The sequence below is a fragment of the Dasypus novemcinctus genome, chromosome 7, assembly GCF_030445035.2.
Source record: "Dasypus novemcinctus isolate mDasNov1 chromosome 7, mDasNov1.1.hap2, whole genome shotgun sequence".
NCBI lineage: Eukaryota > Metazoa > Chordata > Mammalia > Cingulata > Dasypodidae > Dasypus > Dasypus novemcinctus.
In genome coordinates this window covers 55,035,682-55,054,506 of record NC_080679.1, presented here as the reverse complement: position 1 = coordinate 55,054,506, position 18,825 = coordinate 55,035,682, and the positions used below count along the sequence as shown (strand labels likewise).

Genomic DNA, 18,825 nt, shown 5'->3' with positions numbered 1-18,825 from the left:
AAGTAAATGTGCACCCTCCTAGGTGAGAGATGAGGAGGGCTCAAATTAGGGGCTAGCTGTGGCATCAGTGAGAAGTGGTCAGATTCTGGATATATTCTGAAGGTAGAAGCAACAAGATTTTCTGATGGCTTGGGTATGTGGAATGACAGAAAAAGAAGAGTTAAGAATGACTCCAACATTTTGGTCGAAACAACTGACAAAAAAATCTAGTTGCCATTTCCTGATTTGTGTAAGACAGTGGGTGAAGCCAGTTTGTCGGGGTGAAATCAGGAGTTTGATTCCTGTTATTTTCAGTTTGAGATACATATTAGAATCCAAGTAGAGATGTTGAGCAGCGTGTCTAAGGAGTTTAGAGAGCGTTGGCTGGAGATATAGAATTGTTATAGAATTGTTACTTATCAGCCTACACCTGGCATTAAAAGCCATGAAGCTGTTGAGATGACTTAGGAAGGAAGTGTGGACAGAGAAGGCAGAGATCTGCTGACTGATTCCTGGGCAAATCTTACCTTTAGAGAGGGGAAGATAAGGAGTAAAGTTGAGAAGTGGAGGGAAGAAGAGAAAGCCAGAAGAGAAGAAAGGGTTCCAAGAAAGAGTGAGAGAAACTGTAATTAAATGTAGACTGGCCAAGGAAGAGATGAGAAGTGGCCATTAGATTCAGTGATGTGAAGATCACTGGTAGCCTCAACAAGAGCTCTTAGGGTGGAGTGATGCAGACAAAAGCCTAGTTTTAATAGATTTGAGAGAGAATGGGAAGGGAGGAAGTCTACAAGTAGATGGACTTTTTTTTTTTTAAGATAAAAAAATTGTATTGCATTTAAAGGTGGACTCTTTTAAAGGGCACACACACACACAAATGGACCAGTTAAGGCACTGGAGTTTTATGGAGAGAGGAGAGTTGTGAAATAGTAATATATGAGAGTGGATGGATTAAAGATTCCTGAACATCACAGAGGGTCATCTGAGGTTAATAGTTATAACTTAAACTTAAATGCATACATGAAGGAATCCAAGACATAGTGATAAGAAAATAAGTCCCAATTAATGCCATAGAGAGCAGGGAGTGATGTGATCTGGTAGATGCTTTTCAAGGATTATTTTGGCTGCTGTGTGGTGAATAGATTATAAAGAGGCAAGAGTAGAAGCAGAGACTAATGGATTGTGGCTTGGAAGAGGGTGGGCACATAAAGAAGAGACATTTGTTTTGGGGAGGAACTGACAGGATATTTTGATACACTGAGTGTGTAATATGAGGAAAAGAGAAGTCAAAGATGACACTGAGATTTTGACTTGGGTAACTGGGACATTGTCTGAGATGAGGAAGACTAGAGGAAAACCATACTTTGGGGTGGGAGTGGGTTAGTGTGATGTACTAACCCAACCCAAGAATGCCTATTTGTCTTTAGCTTTCATTCAACTTTGGCTTATTAATTAATTAATTCCTTTTTTATTGTCATTTTTTAAAGATACATAAATCACACAAAATAAAATGTTAACATTAAAAAATATAAGAGGTTCCCATATACTCCACTCCACACCCCCCCCCACTCCCCACACCCCACATCCCCCCACTCCTCCCACATGGACATATTTATTTTTTTAAAGATTTATTTTATCTATTTCTTCCCACCACTTTGCTGTTTTCTTCAGCAAAGTTTCTTTAGGAGGCACCAGGAGCGAACCGGGATCTCCTGTGTGGGAGGGAGGTATCTGATTGCTTGAGCCACCTCTGTCGCCTGCCCAGCTGTGCCTCTCATTCTGTTTTTCCTCCTCACGTCTCCCATTGCATCATACTGCTGTGTCAGCTCTCCCCGCCCACTGTGTCAGCTCGCCATCCTCTCCAGGAGGCACCGCCTGCTTCCCGTTCTGCCGCATCTCCCGTTATGTTCTTTTCCTCTTGTGTCTCCTGTTGTGTCAGCTTGCCATGCCTGCTGCTGCACCAGCCCGCCATCTTCCCTTAGGAGGCACCGGGATCAAACCAGTGACCTCCCACGCAGTCAGCTGCCAGAGCCCCATCTGTCCCCCTGTTTTCTTATTTTAAAATCAGTTATTTTATCTCTGGAAAAATATAACCTAATGTATATGTAAATTTGAGTTGTAGCAGTCCTATTCTTGCTATGACTCTCTGTCCTTCCTCCTAGATGACTGCTTCTGCCATCTTATCTGCCCATGTCAACCTTACTCTTTTAAGGTCAGATAGTCCATGACTTACTTAATCTAGAAAATTTTGGTTGAGAGCCCACTCAGTCCAAGCCCTGTAAGGAATACTTGCCCGAGAAAGTGGTTTCCCGGGCACTCTTGAAGGAATCAGAAAAAGAGTTGCGGAAAAGGCATTTTAAAATGAGAAAACAGTTAGAAAGTTCAGATTTGGAATATCTATGAGGAAAAGGATTAATTAGTCTTGGCTACACCTTAAAATATGTGAAGGAGATTCAAAGGGATGTGGCTGGAAAGGTTAAGTTGGAGTCAGAGGGTGGGAAAGTCTGCCACAGTGTTCTTGGACTTGAGCGTGTATCACAACCGTCGGGCTTCTTCAGTGCATAGTTTGCCGGTCTCACATCCAGAGTGCTTGAGTGTGTTGGTCTGGGATAGGGCTGAAGACTCTGCATTTCTAAAGTTCAGAAGTGATGCTGATGTTGCTGTTTGAGGGCCACACTTTGAGATCACATCTTGAAGGGCATGCTGAGTTTGGACGTTTTCAGTACCCAGTGGGAATAAAGTATGTAGTGATGTGATGAAAACACCTGTTTTTAGGAGTGACCACATATTTTCTTTTCCTTTTTTCCTTTTGTATTTTACCCTTGCTTTTTAATTATCGTCTACAGATAAGAGGCCTATGTGCCTCTTACTTTTTAAGCTGATTTTAGTCACCTTGCGTCACTGGGTAAAATTTTTCCACCTTTTTTTTCTGGCATCAAGGAATTTGGCTTGCAATCTTCAATACAGTTTTTTTTTAATGTAGTTAGTGTTCAAGAATATCTAGTTTTGCTGATCTTATCTTATTACCTGGAGGGTTTTGATTCCAGTGAGAAGTAGTTTCTTTTATTAGTTTTTCCTCATAGCCTCAGTTCTTGGCCCAGTATCGTCTTTATTCCCCTATGCCTCATTTTCTCCAAGGCATTTAGATCTTTCCTCAGATATGATGACTAATATTGAAATAATGGAGACTCAAGGTAGAGTTTATGTCCTGGTTCAGCTTCTACTGCATACTTTCTCCCTGGCTTCCAAGGCCCTCTGTAATCTGACCTTCCCCTGCTTATCTGACCGAGTTTATTTCCTGCTCATTTTCTAAACGCTGACTTACTTTTACCTGGTACCTTTGCTCCTGCTTGCCCCTCATCTTCACATGCTGTTTGACTCTTTTCTTCTGCCTGTTGGAATCATCCTCACCTCATTGCACCTCATCCAGGAGACCTTCCTTGAATATGGGCGCCCCTGACTCTCCCTTCCTGAGCTCCCTTGTCTCCCATTGTTTCGCACCTCAGTTCTGTTAGCTTGATCTCCTGAGCACCTTGTCAGAAGCATCTCTTGTATCTCCACCTTGCCTAACAGGTACTGCCTGATACCAATAATCTCTGAAGCATATTCCACCAGGGTTTTTCCTCAGGGAGCCTCACACAGCCTCAGAAATGTAGAGTCTTTTCATGTAGTGCTTGGAATCAGAGGTGGGGATTGGTGGCATTCCCTCATTTCTGAGCACCTTGTTAGGGATTTTTAAATGGGAATAAAAGTCCCTGCGCTTGTTGGTTTACAGGCTATTACCCTGGAGATTAGGTGGTATAAACCAGACTCAAGAAGGCAAAGATGACAAATTGGCAGCTCTTAGGGCCAGTTACAGCTCAGTGAGCATTCTTTATTTGATGACAGGTATGTTTTGTTTTGTTTGTTTGTTTTGTTTAGTTTTGAATTTGAGTGCCTTTTACCTGAAATGCATCCTCTAGCCCCTACAGGCCTCACTATTCATTTCTATCAGACAGTCCCCAGAAGCTTTTGACTTTAAGCCCTGGAATAAATATTTGTTAGAAAGCAGCAAAGAAGGTTAATATTGGCTGTAAATGCACTTTAAAAAAACTTGAATAGTTTACCAGAATAAGTTGTTGATATTAATTCAATTTTATGTTGAAATGGGGGTTTGTTGGAACCAAATAGTTCACAACTAAAAAAGTTGGAAGACGTTAAGATGAGAAAGGATCTCTGTACAAATATACGGTGTTTTGAGATAACTTGAACTTAGAAGAAGAAAGGGGGAAGGATTATGAAAGGTTTATGTAGGTCTGTGAGGAAGCTGTAGAAGGAAAGGATACTTCAAAAGTCATAACATAAATATATCTATAGACTTGCTATATGCCAGGTACTGTTCTGAGCATTTATTCAAGAAAGGAAAAATGAGAAGAAAGGTATAGGAGAAAGGCTGTGTATCCAAACTATATTTTGACTTCTTTCTATGTTTCAGCACTTTTCATGCATTTTCTACTGTGGAATCATTGCCCTCCACCTTTTTAATGCAGAACTGTACAGTACAATTTTGTTTTTTTGCTAATTTCATGATGTATTTTCCAACCCTGATTGGAGTAGCTGTCAGAGACTTATGGAGGAAGGTTTGGGTGTCTGATGCAGGTGACGCCTGAGGTGTGATATATTGCCAGGGAAAGAGCATGTTATTAAATTATTTACAGTTCATTAAAAATAAATATGAAAAAATTACTGCAGCATAATCTTAACAAGTCATGCTCTTTATAAAATAAAAATGTAATGGTGTACTCTAACAGCAACAACCAACTCTCTGCTTCTAAGCAACAAAATACATACTTACGGTCAGGGTGTAACCTTACCGGCCTCCTGCTGAGGCCAGTTCCTTCTTAGGCTGCTGACATCCATCTCTATAACACCCAGGAGGGCTGATAATAAACATCTCATTAGCAGCTACTTGCTCTAGCACTGGGCATCCATCACATTTAAGGGCTGTTAGGTTTTCCTGATCAAACCTACATTTCTCTAGCCTTTGGATTCTCAGTCAGAGTCATAGAGGATATACACCTTCCTCTCTCCTTTATCAGGTGGTTCTGTACAGCTTTAAAAGTAAGCAAATTGGGGAGTGGTGTAGCTCAGTGGTTTAAGTGCCTACTTCCCAAGTACAAGGTCCCGGGTTCAATCTCTGGTACCTCCTTAGGAAAAAAAAGGTAAGCAAATAAGAGGATTTTATTTTTATTATATAAATTATAAGAATTCATTGTGGAAATTTTTTATCACTCAAGCCATTTAATGTATTTCCTTTCAGTTTCCTTTCTTGTATGTAGGGGCATTATAAAAGTAGTTGCCATTGTACTAACTATATATAATTTCTTATTTTCTCATAGCAGTCATTTTCCATGCCATTACCTCACTTTCATAACCATCATTCTATTATGACTGTAACTTCCCTTTCATTTTTTTTTAACTATTCCCATATTGTAAATTGCCAGTAAATTGCCCCTGATTTTTCTCTGTCCTATAACACTGAAACAAATATCCTTGTGGAAAAAACATTTATATTACTTCTAATTAGTTTCCTGGGATCCCAAAAAGAATAATAACTGGGTATAAACAAGTTGCTTAATTCTCTTAAGGGCCTGATTGCTCCAGAGTATAGTAAAAACTGATTCTGAAAAGAAATTTGAAATTAAAAAATCTTAAATATTTTCTGAAGTGCCTGTCATAATTTCATTGAAATTAAGGATTATGGTAATTGTTATATTGAGTTTTCCTTTTTCTTTTTAATAGGCTTATTATGCCCGTGATGCTCTGGCTAAAAATCTCTACAGCAGGTTGTTTTCATGGTTGGTAAATCGAATCAATGAAAGCATTAAGGTACCGATTCTCCATTATGAAGTAAATTTGTTGCAATTCATGGTATTCATAAATAATAAATTAAAGAAAGTTTAGTTTATAATCAGAGAGTTGGTTATCGTTTATAAATATTATTCTTTAAAAAGTGTTTGCTTTGCATTGGATTGAAATTTGTCAGGGATTTTATTTATTTCATTTTGCCATGTGTAGTACAAAATATATCCATGATAAATAGTTTAATGCTGTTTGAAGACATCCCAGCTCCTGGTTCTGGCTCATCTGCTAACTAGTTTTATACATTTGGCTGAAAAGTCCCTTTACTTCTTTAGGTAATTATATGTTCTTTAATAAAATGAGGATATTGGGCTAGGTGATTATGAAAGGCCCTGACTGTTGTAAGATTCAGTGATCATTTTTTAATAATTAAGCATCACTAATGCCTCCTTTAAATCACTTACTACAATTTCTGGAAGATTCTATACCAATATCCTATCTCATAAGTTTGAAAAAAAACACACTGAAATACAGTTATTCTTCCAGTAAAGAAATGCAATTAATTTGTAATATTATATCTGTGTTCCTTGATGTGCTTTATTTCATACTGTATTTCATGCCTAAATCAGTTAATTTGAAACTTTTTTTTAAGGCCCAAACGAAAGTGAGAAAGGTCATGGGTGTTTTGGACATTTATGGCTTTGAAATTTTTGAGGTAAGATTTTTTTTTACTCTGTACCACATTTATTAAAGTGGAGCATCTGGAAGTTATCTGTAGACAACATTTACCTGAGGAACTATAACTTGGAATCTACAAATAACTTTTCGCAGATGTAACGAAATTTGGTTGCGCGTATGTGTAAATGCCTAGAGACAGCATTTTGGAGACAGTGCCATTTAAAAGAACTTCTTGTTTGAGTACTTGATTCTTGAAATTTCAGGTTCAGAAGTCTTCCTGTGGAAGTTCTTTTGCTGGTTTGCTTTTGTTTTTATTTTTTAAATTTTTAAAATTTTTGTTTTTTTGTTGTTGGTGTGGAAGTTCTAATAAGCTACCTGGATTTTATGCCTGTGGGCCTTGCATTCCTTTGCAGGTTGTTTGAGGCTAAGGTTGGTGCCATTAAAAAGCCAGGAACGGGACGCTGGTCAGGGACTGTCCAGAGCTGATCCTTTACCTCTCCAGGACTCAGGGAGGGAGCGTCTGATTAGATGATTTGTAGGGTCTCATCAAGGTCTCATTCATTCATCTTGCATTGTGAATGCTGCTATGAAGGTGGAAGTGATTTCTGCCAAATTTCACAATGAGGTTTTTAAAAAAGACTTCATGCTTGCTACAAATTAAGTAGTTAATAATTATACACTTATTAGAATTTCCTGTTTACCCCTTTTAAACTTTGACATTTAGAAGCCATTTTAAAGACCCTTTAAAAAACTTATTCTCAGTTTTAGAAATGGTATTTTAGTTTAGTTTGGAAAAATGAGTAAATTAGACTTCTTCTTTCTAAATTCCGCTTCCTCCCCCCAATAATTATTGATTTGTGAATTCCTTTAAGTAACAGTTCCTTCACAGAATGACCACCCAAAGAATTTACATATTCCAAAAAAATCACACTCATAGAATTACAGAAAAATCTTTAGCTGCCCAAGGTGGAGGCTCTTCAAATTAGCAATTAGCTTTTGTCTCAGACTATTCCTTTTAGCTAAACCAGGCCTTTCTAACAGATGCGTTTTTATAAAAATGTCATTCATTGTTTGTAACAGTACGATCTCCCTGCTTGATCATGTTCAATATTAAAGAGCTAGAGGTGAATAATATTTGATGTTTGAGGGTATGAAGCATGGTGTAAGTGTTATCTGTATTTTCTGATTTAGCTTTCACAACAACTGTATGAAGTCGCTGCTATTATTCCCATTTAACAGATGAGAAAGTGAGGCTTTCATGGGTCAAATACCCCCCGCAACATTACATGGCTACTAAGTGGTGGACTTAGTACCTAAATCCCAGACTTCCTAAAATTTCAACTAGGGTTGAGGCCAGGGCAGTTTCCTCACCTTTCTCTCCAAACTTGCAGGGCTTCCAATATGTGGAAAAAAGAAACACTCTAATGCTGTGATGAGTCAGACTCCACCTAATTTTCCTCCATTATGATCACTCCAACCTCTAGACCAGCATGGCAGCCTTCCCAGAGCTGGTTTGTGTGCTGGCAGCTGAGGGGGTGAGGGGGGCACTGTGCTGGCTGCCATCTCCCACGTGCACTGGTTACATGGTCCTTGACCTCCATGGCTGCTTATACTGGTGACTCTTTAGCACACTCCGCAAAGCAAAGCCCTAGTTGCTTCTTGTAAGGGGATGAATTCTGAGATTTATTTGTGAGACAGGAGAGTAACTTGGATATACTCAGAAATTGCTGGCTGAAAATAATACCTTTCTAGCAATACTTCAGGCCACTGTCACTAAGTAGGCAGAATGTCAAAGTCATTCTTAATAGTTGGCAGGGTAAAAAGCTTCCTACCTTGAACATTGCTGATCCAAACTGAAATGGTTTCAATGAGGAGGATGGATGGTAAGCAGAGATTTCACGAGAAAGTTAGAAGAAAATGATACATATTTCAGTTATATCTCTAAAATGAAAGAAACTAGAGCTGATTTTATTTTATTATTATTTTGCCAGAAAGAGATTTATTGATCCTTGAGCCAATGGGCAGAATGCTAATTGTATTAGTCAGCCAAAGGGGTGCCGATGCAGAGTACTGCAAAGTACCAGAAATTTGTTGCATTTTATAAAGGGTATTTATTTGGGATAAAAGCTTACAGTTAGCAGGCCATAAAGAGTCCAGCTCAAGGTTGGTTTCTCACCAAAGTCACTTGCCACGTGTTGAAGCAAGATGGTGGGCAGTCTCTGTCGGGTCTCTTGGGCCTTAGCTGCTCAGCTGCTCTGTTCTCTTTGGCTGCAACTATCAGGCAAATGACTCATCTTTTCCAAAGGCTACAGGATCAACGTTCACTCCTCTTCCGTGTCAAGACCAAGTTCTCTCCTCTGGCATCTATGGAGCTCTTTCTCTTTTCTTGTGTATTTTCTTCTGTGTGTTTTCTTGAGTGAGTGTCCGTTTATATAGCCCACCTTGGGGGCAGGGACTTAACCTGAATTATAGCCTACTGCTCGAATCAAAGCCCTAATCTTAACAAAATTTAATCAAAGACATCTCAGGTCAATCTAATAAAATCAAAGGGTATCATACCCAGAAGAACAGAGCAGTTTATAAACATAATCTCTCTTTTTGGAATCCATAAATAATCTCTCACTGCCACACTAATGTTAATATCACAATACATGGACACTTTTTATTTTTGTAGGATGATGGGGTTATGATGGTACATCCGCTTAGCTTTGCCTTCTAGTATGTCTTAAGATCTAATTAGGGAAGCGGCTTGGCCCAGTGGTTAGGGCGTCCGTCTACCACATGGGAGGTCCGCGGTTCAAACCCCGGGCCTCCTTGACCCTTGTGGAGCTGGCCCATGCGCAGTGCTGATGTACACAAGGAATGCCGTGCCACGCAGGGATGTCCCCGCATAGGGGAGCCCCACGTGCAAGGAGAGCTCCCCGTAAGTAGAGCCGCCCAGCGCGAAAAAAAGTGCAGCCTGCACAGGAATGGTGCCACACACATGGAGAACTGACACAGCAAGATGACACAACAAAAAGTGACGCAACAAAAAGAGACACAGATTCCCGTGCCGCTGACAACAACAGAAGCAGACAAAAGAAGAACATGCAGCAAAATGGACACAGAAAACAGACAACGGGGGGGGAGGCGAGAGAAATAAATAAAAATAAATCTTAAAAAAAAAAACAAAACATCTAATTAGCCATGGGAAAAGAGACCCTCACAGCACTCATAGGGAGCTGAGTTGTATCCCACGTGCAGTTCAACTCTGTATGTGAGGGCGTCGTTTCACATATTTATGGAGTTCCTAATATAAACCAGATGGCAGTGATAAACAAGACGATGTCCCTTGCCCACACGGAGCTTATAGTCTTGGCTTTAAGTCTGAGGACCTTTTGCCTGCTGAGGATACATCTTACCTGGTAGGATGGTCTAATTAGGAAAATGGATTATCTTTTTAAAGTGTGTTTGCTACAAACATAAGCAGAACAGAAGTTGAAAGTTCCTGGTGAAAACATCCTTTAAATTGGCGCTCACTGGATGAAATAACCCTTCCATAATCCAGCAATATTTTTCATGTATGATTAATTCAAGTTTCTTTCCAAGTTTGATTTTTTCAACCTGCTTTTTGCCATCAGGTTAAATCATTTTTCTTAATACTGTTCCATTTGTGGTCATTAGGTTATGAAAATGCCTACATTATATTTCTAAATGCTTTTCCTTCCTTCTGAGGAATACTCTAGTGCTGTATTTCTCAAACCCAGCTGCACATCAGTATCACCTGGGGAGCTCTTGAAAAGGCAGATGCCTACACTGCTTCCCAAACCAATTAAATAGAATCTTTGGGGGTAGAGCCCTGACACAGTATTTTTTAATATTGAGACTAGGAGACAATCTTCTCCAGAGTGAGCTTTAAATTCCAAACATATCTGGATGGACAATGTTTGACTGCTGTCCAAAATTCCCCTGTAAAACATCCTACCTCACCTACTGTTCTTCTATACCTAAATCTAATCTGTGTATATATTAAATACTTAAAACTAAACAGCTTACATTTTTACCCTTTTTAAACAGAACATTCAGCCAAGGGCAAGTCTAGCCAGTCATATGTCAATCTTACATTGACCATAAAATCATTAAAAATTAATTTTCCTTCTCCATGCAGCAAATGTTTTTCTTTCTTTTGTATTCCTTGAGAGAATTAAGATTTGCTTTTCTTTATAATTAATTGTTCTCCCCAATTTCCTGTCTAAACCTTCTCAGATTAATCGCTCCCAAAATATTTATTTTTAATAACCTATGTCCTAAGTTATTTTTGGGGAAGTCAGAGTTGAGATTTGATGGGTACTTTCACTCTTACCTGCTTTTTGCTCTTAGATACAAAATTAGAAAGATTTTTTTCTTTTAATTTATTTACATACATTACCCCAGATGCCATCCTACATTATCTTGGAGTCTGAGTGAAATGAGAATGGGTGGAAATGTAAGGAAGCCCAGAGTGTTGACACCAGCACACCAGATAGTTAAGACCTTAAAAGTCCCACTGGCTGAAGTACAAGTGGTCAGAGCTTGATTTAAGAAAATATCATCTACATCAATATTTTCTATGATGATATTTTCCATGCAAGTGAAAATGAACCAATACAGTGTAGATATAATTCTGCCTTTGTTGTTCAGCTAAAATTCTCTGTAGGAATTACGAGTTCTGTCTTTAGAAGGTCCATCACTTTAAAAATCAGACAGCGAAGGTCCAGAACATTTTTTAATGTCTCTAATTCTGCCTCACGATGCTACTAACAGTTCCCATTAAAACATTTTTCAGCTGAGCGGGTGAAAACCTTTCATTCACTTTGGTCTGCCTCTGAACGGGAGAGGGAAACTGATACATCAAACCATGGGGTGATGACACATGAATGACCACAGAACATTCCAGCACCAGCCGGATGAATAAGCTCTGCCTTGCTGGCCACATGTGATCTTATGACAGTTTGTAAAAACAGATTAGTGAAACAGTGACACCAAAAATAAGGTGAAGCAAATTAAAGTTTGGGGACAGGGATTGCTGGTCACCAAGCCTGGTAGAATATAAGTCCAGCTTTCCAAAGGAAGAAATTTAAAAGCCACGCACTTCAGTGCCACACAATTTGGTTTTGAATTTGTCATTGCTGGAAACACGACCTTTGATCTCTGAGAAATTTTGTGGTAACTCCATAAAAGAACAAATGCTATTTTTAAGTAAAAGAAAAAATGAAGTTGAATTCAACAACCTAAATTTATTCAGCTTGTCTTTAAGTCTTTATCTGGTAGATGTTAAAATAGGCAGGTAGTTTAGTGGGAAACTCTAAATGTAGACCAAAGCATGGCAGCAGTGCCTGAATATTTCACTTTTCATATGCTCCAGTTGGCTTCATATAGGTAAAGTGCCAGTTATTTTGAATCCTGCATGCCTCACTAACTAACCTCTCTGAGAGCATCCATATACAGTAAGAGTATGAAAGGCCAGATGCAATGATTATTCCTAATAAAACAATTTAATAGTTGGGCAAGAGGAAAGAGACAATCTAAAGCAGATTTAAAGATGAAAATAGGGAGAATTAATACGGTTCTTTATATACCATTACTCTTACCTTTATTTTGCACTTTTAAATCTAAATATTTTAAAATATTTCACAGCACTGTAACAACTGTTTTTCTTAGAATTGATCATATATAAGTATATACCTAGAAGAAAAATATTATTAAACGTAAGTGTTTTAAACTTTTACTACACTAGTCATTTAATTTGTGAATGTCTAAACAAGAGACTATTAAATGTTAAATGCTTTTCTCACATTTTGAGGATTTTTTTTTTATTGTTTACTTTGTGAAACAAGCAGTTCTTAATTTGGAACCTATTTCTTCACTTTGTGATTTTATTTTATTTATTTATTTATTAAAAGATTTGTTTATTTATTTATTTCTCTCCCCTTCCCCCCACCCCAGTTGTCTGTTCTTTGTGTCTATGTGCTGCGTCATCTTCTTCGTCCGCTTCTGTTGTTGTCAGCAGCAGGGGAATCTGTGTTTCTTTTTTTTGCGTCATCATGTTGTGTCAGCTCTCTGTGTGGGCAGTGCCATTCTTAGGTAGGCTGCACTTTCTTTCGTGCTGAGCGGCTCTCCTTACGGGGTGCACTCCTTGCGCGTGGGGCTCCCCTACACAGGGACACCCCTGCGTGGCAGGGCACTCCTTACATGTATCAGCACTGCACATGGGCCAGCTCCTCATGGGTCAAGGAGGCCCTGGGTTTGAACCGCGGACCTCCCATGTGGTAGACCGACACCCTAACCACTGGGCCAAGTCCGCTTCCCTGACCTTGTGATTTTAAAAACTAGGTTGTGGTTAAATGCATTACAATTTTTACAGAAATAGCATTATAATTGAGGGGTTGCATTTTTGCTCAGAGGCCTTTTCCCAAAAAAGTTTATGCTAGGACTAACAGCACAATTTAAAACATATACCCTGGACTTTCTAATCTGTTGGCTTTAAGGAATTATATACCCTGGACTTTTCTAATCTGTTAGCTTTAAGGAGTAGTAGATTTCATGGGACTTCTCTGTTGCCCGGGAAAATTATAAATGTAGACCAATATTCTTGATGCATCTTTCAAAATCATTCCACATGGAAAGTTCAAAATTGATACTTACGAGTATAAACTCATTATGAACTCTGTTGGAAGTGTGATTTTCTGTTGTTGTTTTTTTTTATGTTGAAAGGGTGAACTCACAACTTTAGAATTTTTACAAGAAACCCTAGGGTTTTAATTTCGACATAATAGATATGTAGAAATATAGTAAGTGCTCACTGTTACCATCTACAGTTTATATATAGTGTGTAAACAGTATAGTAGAGCTCAGATGCTTTGCGCTTTACCTGTGTTCTCTAGAGCAGTCTAGGGAAGTGGGGGCTGTTCTGAGCTTTATTCATGGAGATTGTATAATAGTATCTCCTGAATGTACTTGTTTGAAGGTGCTCCCAAAATTTTTGGTTTTATGCCTCAGTCTAGGGATTAATGTTAGTGAGACAATGGAGAAAAATTCCACACGTGACACTTGTGTAGAACTCTGAAAAGGAGATGAGTCACTCATGAGCGTGAGCTTCTGCCCACTTGCCCCTTTGGAGATTTTGATTAATGGGACTGACGCGTGGGTGAGGTGCCAGCTGACATGCCAAAAGGCGTCCAAATATAAAGGTGCTTTGAGGCCTTCACGTTCACGTGATGACTTCTAGACTCAATTTAGCTCTTTTGTAAGGGTGAGGGGGACCCACGTTGAAAACCTGCTATTGTTTAATACCTGTCTAAGTGGGGAAAAGTAGTCATGTGTTGGATACAACACGTTGCAGCTACATGATTCTATTACCAGGCCGTTCCATGATTCTTTGCCATTTGTTTTTCCTTAATTTCTACAAATTATTTTCAATGATTTGTGAAATCCCATTTCTCCAAAAATTGAACAATGTCAAAAACTTTAGTCACAAGAAATGTACACCTTTAACCTTCAGTTTCAGCAATTATTATTGCCTTAGCAATACATAACATATTTTTGAGGCTGTGAAGTTGTGTTTGCTGTAGAGGCTGAGATATTTCTGTTGGGGAAGTAAGTTGATTTCTGCACTAATGATTGTACTATTCTATTTTTTAAATTTATTTATGACCAGCAGAATAAAATTGGAGAGTCAAATTTCTGTTCTTAGGCCATCTTCAGGAGAACCCCATCTTGCCTGTACGGTCTGTGGGTGGGTCACCACGGTGGGAAGGGGAGGTGCTCCTTGCATAGTCCCTTCACGGTTTCAGTGACCTGTGAACTGCCCTTGCCACTGAGTTTTCTTTGGGTGTTTGTGGGCCTTTCATGTGTGCCATACACATTTTATTTTTCTTGAGAATTTAGAATTAGAAGTATTCGTTTATGAAGTGTTAGGGCTTCAGTCAAGTTATCTAGCATGTCATAATTTCAGTCAAACTCTTTTTATTCTGAACAGCTCTAATCCAAAAGAACTGCAATTCATGTAGGTATTGTGCCCTATCTTTTGAATTGATTAGACACGTCCTGATGTACAGTTTCATGCCAATCAAAGATAAAGCCTGAATGTTAAACTATCACTTGCAATAATGGATAACCATCACTAAGTGTTTACTTTTAGAAGTTTATTGCTAATCAAGAACTGACTGCATTTTGTGTAATCTGTCCCTTTTTGCGCCAGAATGCAGTAAGTATGAATGGTTTGCAGTGCCCGTCTATTGCATGCTCCTGTGTTAATAGCTTCTCCAGCTGTGTGAGTTTTGCAGTAAATGGCTGTTGATTAATTGTGTGGATACAAAATAGAGGATTCATACAAGAATTTTTTAAAGTCAAGGGCAAATGTATTTTAGCTCTAGCGTAATCCTGAATTTGTAAATGTGAAGCTTCGCCTCTGGTTTCTAATCTGCTCGTGTGTATTTCATAGTCCTGTTTTAGAAGTGTTTTCCAGCTGTTCCTCACCATGTGACGTGTCTCAGGAAATTAGTTGCTTCCCTGTCCTTTTCCTCATTAGTTGCCATGTGAAGATATAAAACATAATTTTGTTTAAATATTTCCATGGGCACAAACTTATCAAATAACAGAAAGGATTTACATTGTGAATCCGTTGTTTTCTGGGATAAAGATCTGTTCATGTAAACCACTAAAGTTTTAATTTATAAGATTTTCATTTATATAGTTGTGTAAGTTTAATAGTATAAGTATATAAGGGTATATTTTAACAAACCAAGACAACCAGATTTTCTCAATGACCTTATGTTGATTATAATGGTAGTAATAATAATAATAATAGTAATAATAAGTCATCTATACCAGATTGACTTCTGCTCCTAATTAATTAAAATTGCCAGGCCCTGAGAATTGGATCACATAGCTTTTACAGTCCTGTGTGGAAATGATATCAGGGAATGCCCTTTACATCTAACAGTCTATTTGTTGAAAGTATTGAAAATAAATGTTTACCTCTTTAGTAATAACCTTAAGGATTTTTTATAAAACACTTTTATCCTTGACTAAAGTTAGCATTAACAAGATCAGTCAGGGATAGAGTATTTGTGTCATTTATGATTTAGAGTTAAAATTTCCTTTGTTCAGTTCACTGCTGGTGGTTAGAAATCCTTAGCTGACTTCCGGGGAAGAATATGGTCAAATGCTGCATCGTAAGTGCCATTTTCAAATTTGTCTTAGGTAGGACCAAAGTCAATTTTTCTGTCACCTTTCAAAGAACTCTGTGACTGGTTCCCTTTCATCAGTTATGGAGGAACTGAAAGGCCAGTTGTTACGTACGTCCCAGGGAGCCAAGGGCTTCACTTCCACTATTTTGGGTCATTAGACCAGGACTGACTGCTCTGGTGGGAGAAGAGCCAAGTGGATGCGTGGTGGAGTCACCCCTTCCCTCACTCTCACCACCACCACCTCTTTGCAAAGACAGGAGGTAGAAGTGAAAATAACATAAAATTTAGTGCCAGTTTTACCTCTTCCTGACAGGTGGGGTTCTTGGTGAAGTGTATTCATTCAGCAGATGTGCATTTTGTGCCCTCGATATGTACAGCAATTCATGAAGCTCTGCAGATTATTCAGAAAGGATTTTGGTCTGGATCTTCCTTCTGAGAGGTCATAGTGGATAGCTAGAACATGAAGTGGATACTCCTGAACATCAAAAGAGGGATAAAATGTTGTGGGCCTTCTGAGAAGAGAGAGATTGTTTCTGGCTAGGGAGAGGATTTCAGTGTGCTTGTTCCTTTGGGTCTCCATTTTGTAGGAATTTCATTTATTTGTTTATTCTTTAGAAACATGATGAGTCCTGGCTAGGTGCTAGGTGTTCTGAAGGCAGAGGAATACTGTGTGAACATGAGAGCCATGGCAGCCTTCGCCTTAAGGTGTATACAGTCCAGTGTGCACACATACACACATGAAACATGACTAAAAAGTTCTGGTATGCCAGAGCCATGATGGGGGAGGTCTGACCCTGTGGTGGGATAGAGGTCGGGGAACAATAAAGGTCAGGAAGGTTTTTTGAGCTCTGAAGTTTCACCTAAGGTCAGAAGAAGAACGCAGGTGACGGAGATTGTGAGTCTCACCATTTCTTAAACACCAACAGCAACAGCAGCAGCAACAAAACGTGGTGTGTCTCTTTGTCAACTAAAATTCTCCGTCTTTCAATTAAAAGCTGTGTAATTTGTGTATACTTCGTTCAGTCACTTACTCATGAATCATTTCTCAAGTGCCTGCGATGTGCAAGCCTCTGTCCTAGGAGCTATGTGCTGGGCCACAGTTAAACCCGAAAGACAGTATGTGATGTTTCTTGTTGATTGAGATGTCAGAGTGTCTTTGTTATGGGAGAGCTGTTGGCATGGTTTATAAGGCTATTTTCTTTTTTTTTTCAGGACAACAGCTTTGAGCAGTTTATTATTAATTATTGTAATGAAAAGCTGCAACAAATCTTCATTGAACTTACTCTTAAAGAAGAGCAAGAGGAGTATATACGGGAGGTAATGCTCAAACACTTCTAAAAAGTGATTTTTCAGAACACTATATAAACATGTCCCTAACTTCATGTGTATTAAAGTGTAACAATATTGCATCTTTGTAAAATGTGTTTGGTATGACATCCAAACTAACTGGAATTTTCTTTGCTTTGTGCTCCTCGTGCCCAGAAAACACAGTGAACATATAGTAGGTACTCAGTAAATAATAGTTGACTGAGTCTGTTCTGATTGGAATCCAGTGTGATTATATTAAATAATGGCTTACCTAGAAACTAGTTTGAGGCAGATGGACAAACAACTGTAGTACATCCATACAATGGAATACCTCTCAACAATAAGGAGGAATGGACAATTGATACATACAGTATGGATGAATTGCAAATGCATTCTGCTGTGTGAAGGAAGCCAGGTTCAAATGGCCATGTACTGTGCAATTCCATTTGTGTATCATTCTGGAAAAGGCAAAACAATAGCAACAGAACAGTTGGTCGTTACCAGAGGATCAGAAGGGGGAGGGTTTGCCTGCAGAGGGACAGACTGAGGGACTTCCGGGGGCTGATGGAGGCTGTGATTACATGACATTTTGCATTTGCCAAAACTTAGAGAATTCAATGCCAAAAAAGTCTATATTACTATATGTAAATTTGAAACTCATTTGAGACTGCTTAATGCTGAAAAACATGGATATTCTAAAATTTTATAACAAAATAGCTAACGTCTGTTGAGTGCATACTATATGGCAGGCATTGTACTGAGTACAATAATATGGATTATCTCATTTAATGTAATTTAGCGATAACCAAATAATGTTCGTAAAGTCTCTTCATCCTTAATTGTAAAATACTTAACTTGGTTTTTACTCTTTCATTTTTTAAATAGCTGGTCTTTTTCCAAAGATGAGGTTACTTTTTCAAAAAATAAAAGGGCAGATTATTTTATTGTCTCTATATTTTTGTTTTCCTTTTCATTTATTTGCTCAATATTTTAGTTAGGGCATTTTCTATTTTTCTTTGTTTTCTATAATGTCATTTTAAGCCATTAAGATACTGAATCCTTTTATCTCATTATAGATTTTTCTAATGGGACTGTTAGCCCCAGTAACTTAATAAAACAACCCGTTTATCTAATACTAAATCAAATATTTCACCTTTTTTTTAGAATGATCATTATGCCTTAGGAATATTTTATGCTTGTCTGGCATCTTTTGGAAACAGAAACATCTTAAAAGCAAGATTCATTCTCTTCCTGTCTTCTCATCAAACCTAGAATGCTCGAACTTTCATTTGTAACTTAAAACAGTTAGTAGAGATTGTTTAAAACACTTCTGAGAGTATATAGGAAGATCCCTAGCTTGCTGTATGAATTAAATTTCTTCCTCTCAGAAGAAAAATAAGTGTTTACTCTTGTAGACAAAGTGTAAGCAGACAGAATGCTTGCATTTGGCCTTACAGGTTTTGCTCCATAGCTAGTATAAGAATCTGCTGATAGGTTTTTATGATTTTTCTTAGGTTAAAAATACTTTATTTTAGCACTGGGCTCTTTTTACACTTGAAATAGTTTACTACCCTATGATTATTAAGTTTAAGAATATCTAAACAATCTCGACTTGTTTTTATCCATAGGAATGACTCTAAAATTAATTTTTTCTTATTAATACATAATTAAGAACAGAAAAATCTAGCCCTTAGATTCTTGGGATCATGTTCTGACTTATTTCCTTATAAACATTGTAAATATACACAAAGTGATTTTGACCCAATGGCCTGTTGAGTAAATGTTTGGCCCAGGGCCAGTGAAGTGCATGGGA

General features: G+C 38.3%; 1 protein-coding gene across 7 annotated transcripts in view; it reads left to right on the top strand.

The window, feature by feature from the left end:
- Nucleotides 1-18,825, top strand: part of MYO1B (myosin IB) — a 205,971-nt gene that overhangs the window by 132,917 nt on the left and 54,229 nt on the right. For all 7 annotated transcript variants that reach the window (XM_023592571.2, XM_058300483.2, XM_058300481.1 and 4 more), the window contains 3 exons: nucleotides 5,758-5,844; nucleotides 6,470-6,532; nucleotides 16,917-17,021. In XM_023592571.2, the coding sequence (XP_023448339.1) occupies nucleotides 5,758-5,844; nucleotides 6,470-6,532; nucleotides 16,917-17,021 (255 nt within the window). The remainder of the gene's footprint in view (nucleotides 1-5,757; nucleotides 5,845-6,469; nucleotides 6,533-16,916; nucleotides 17,022-18,825) is intronic.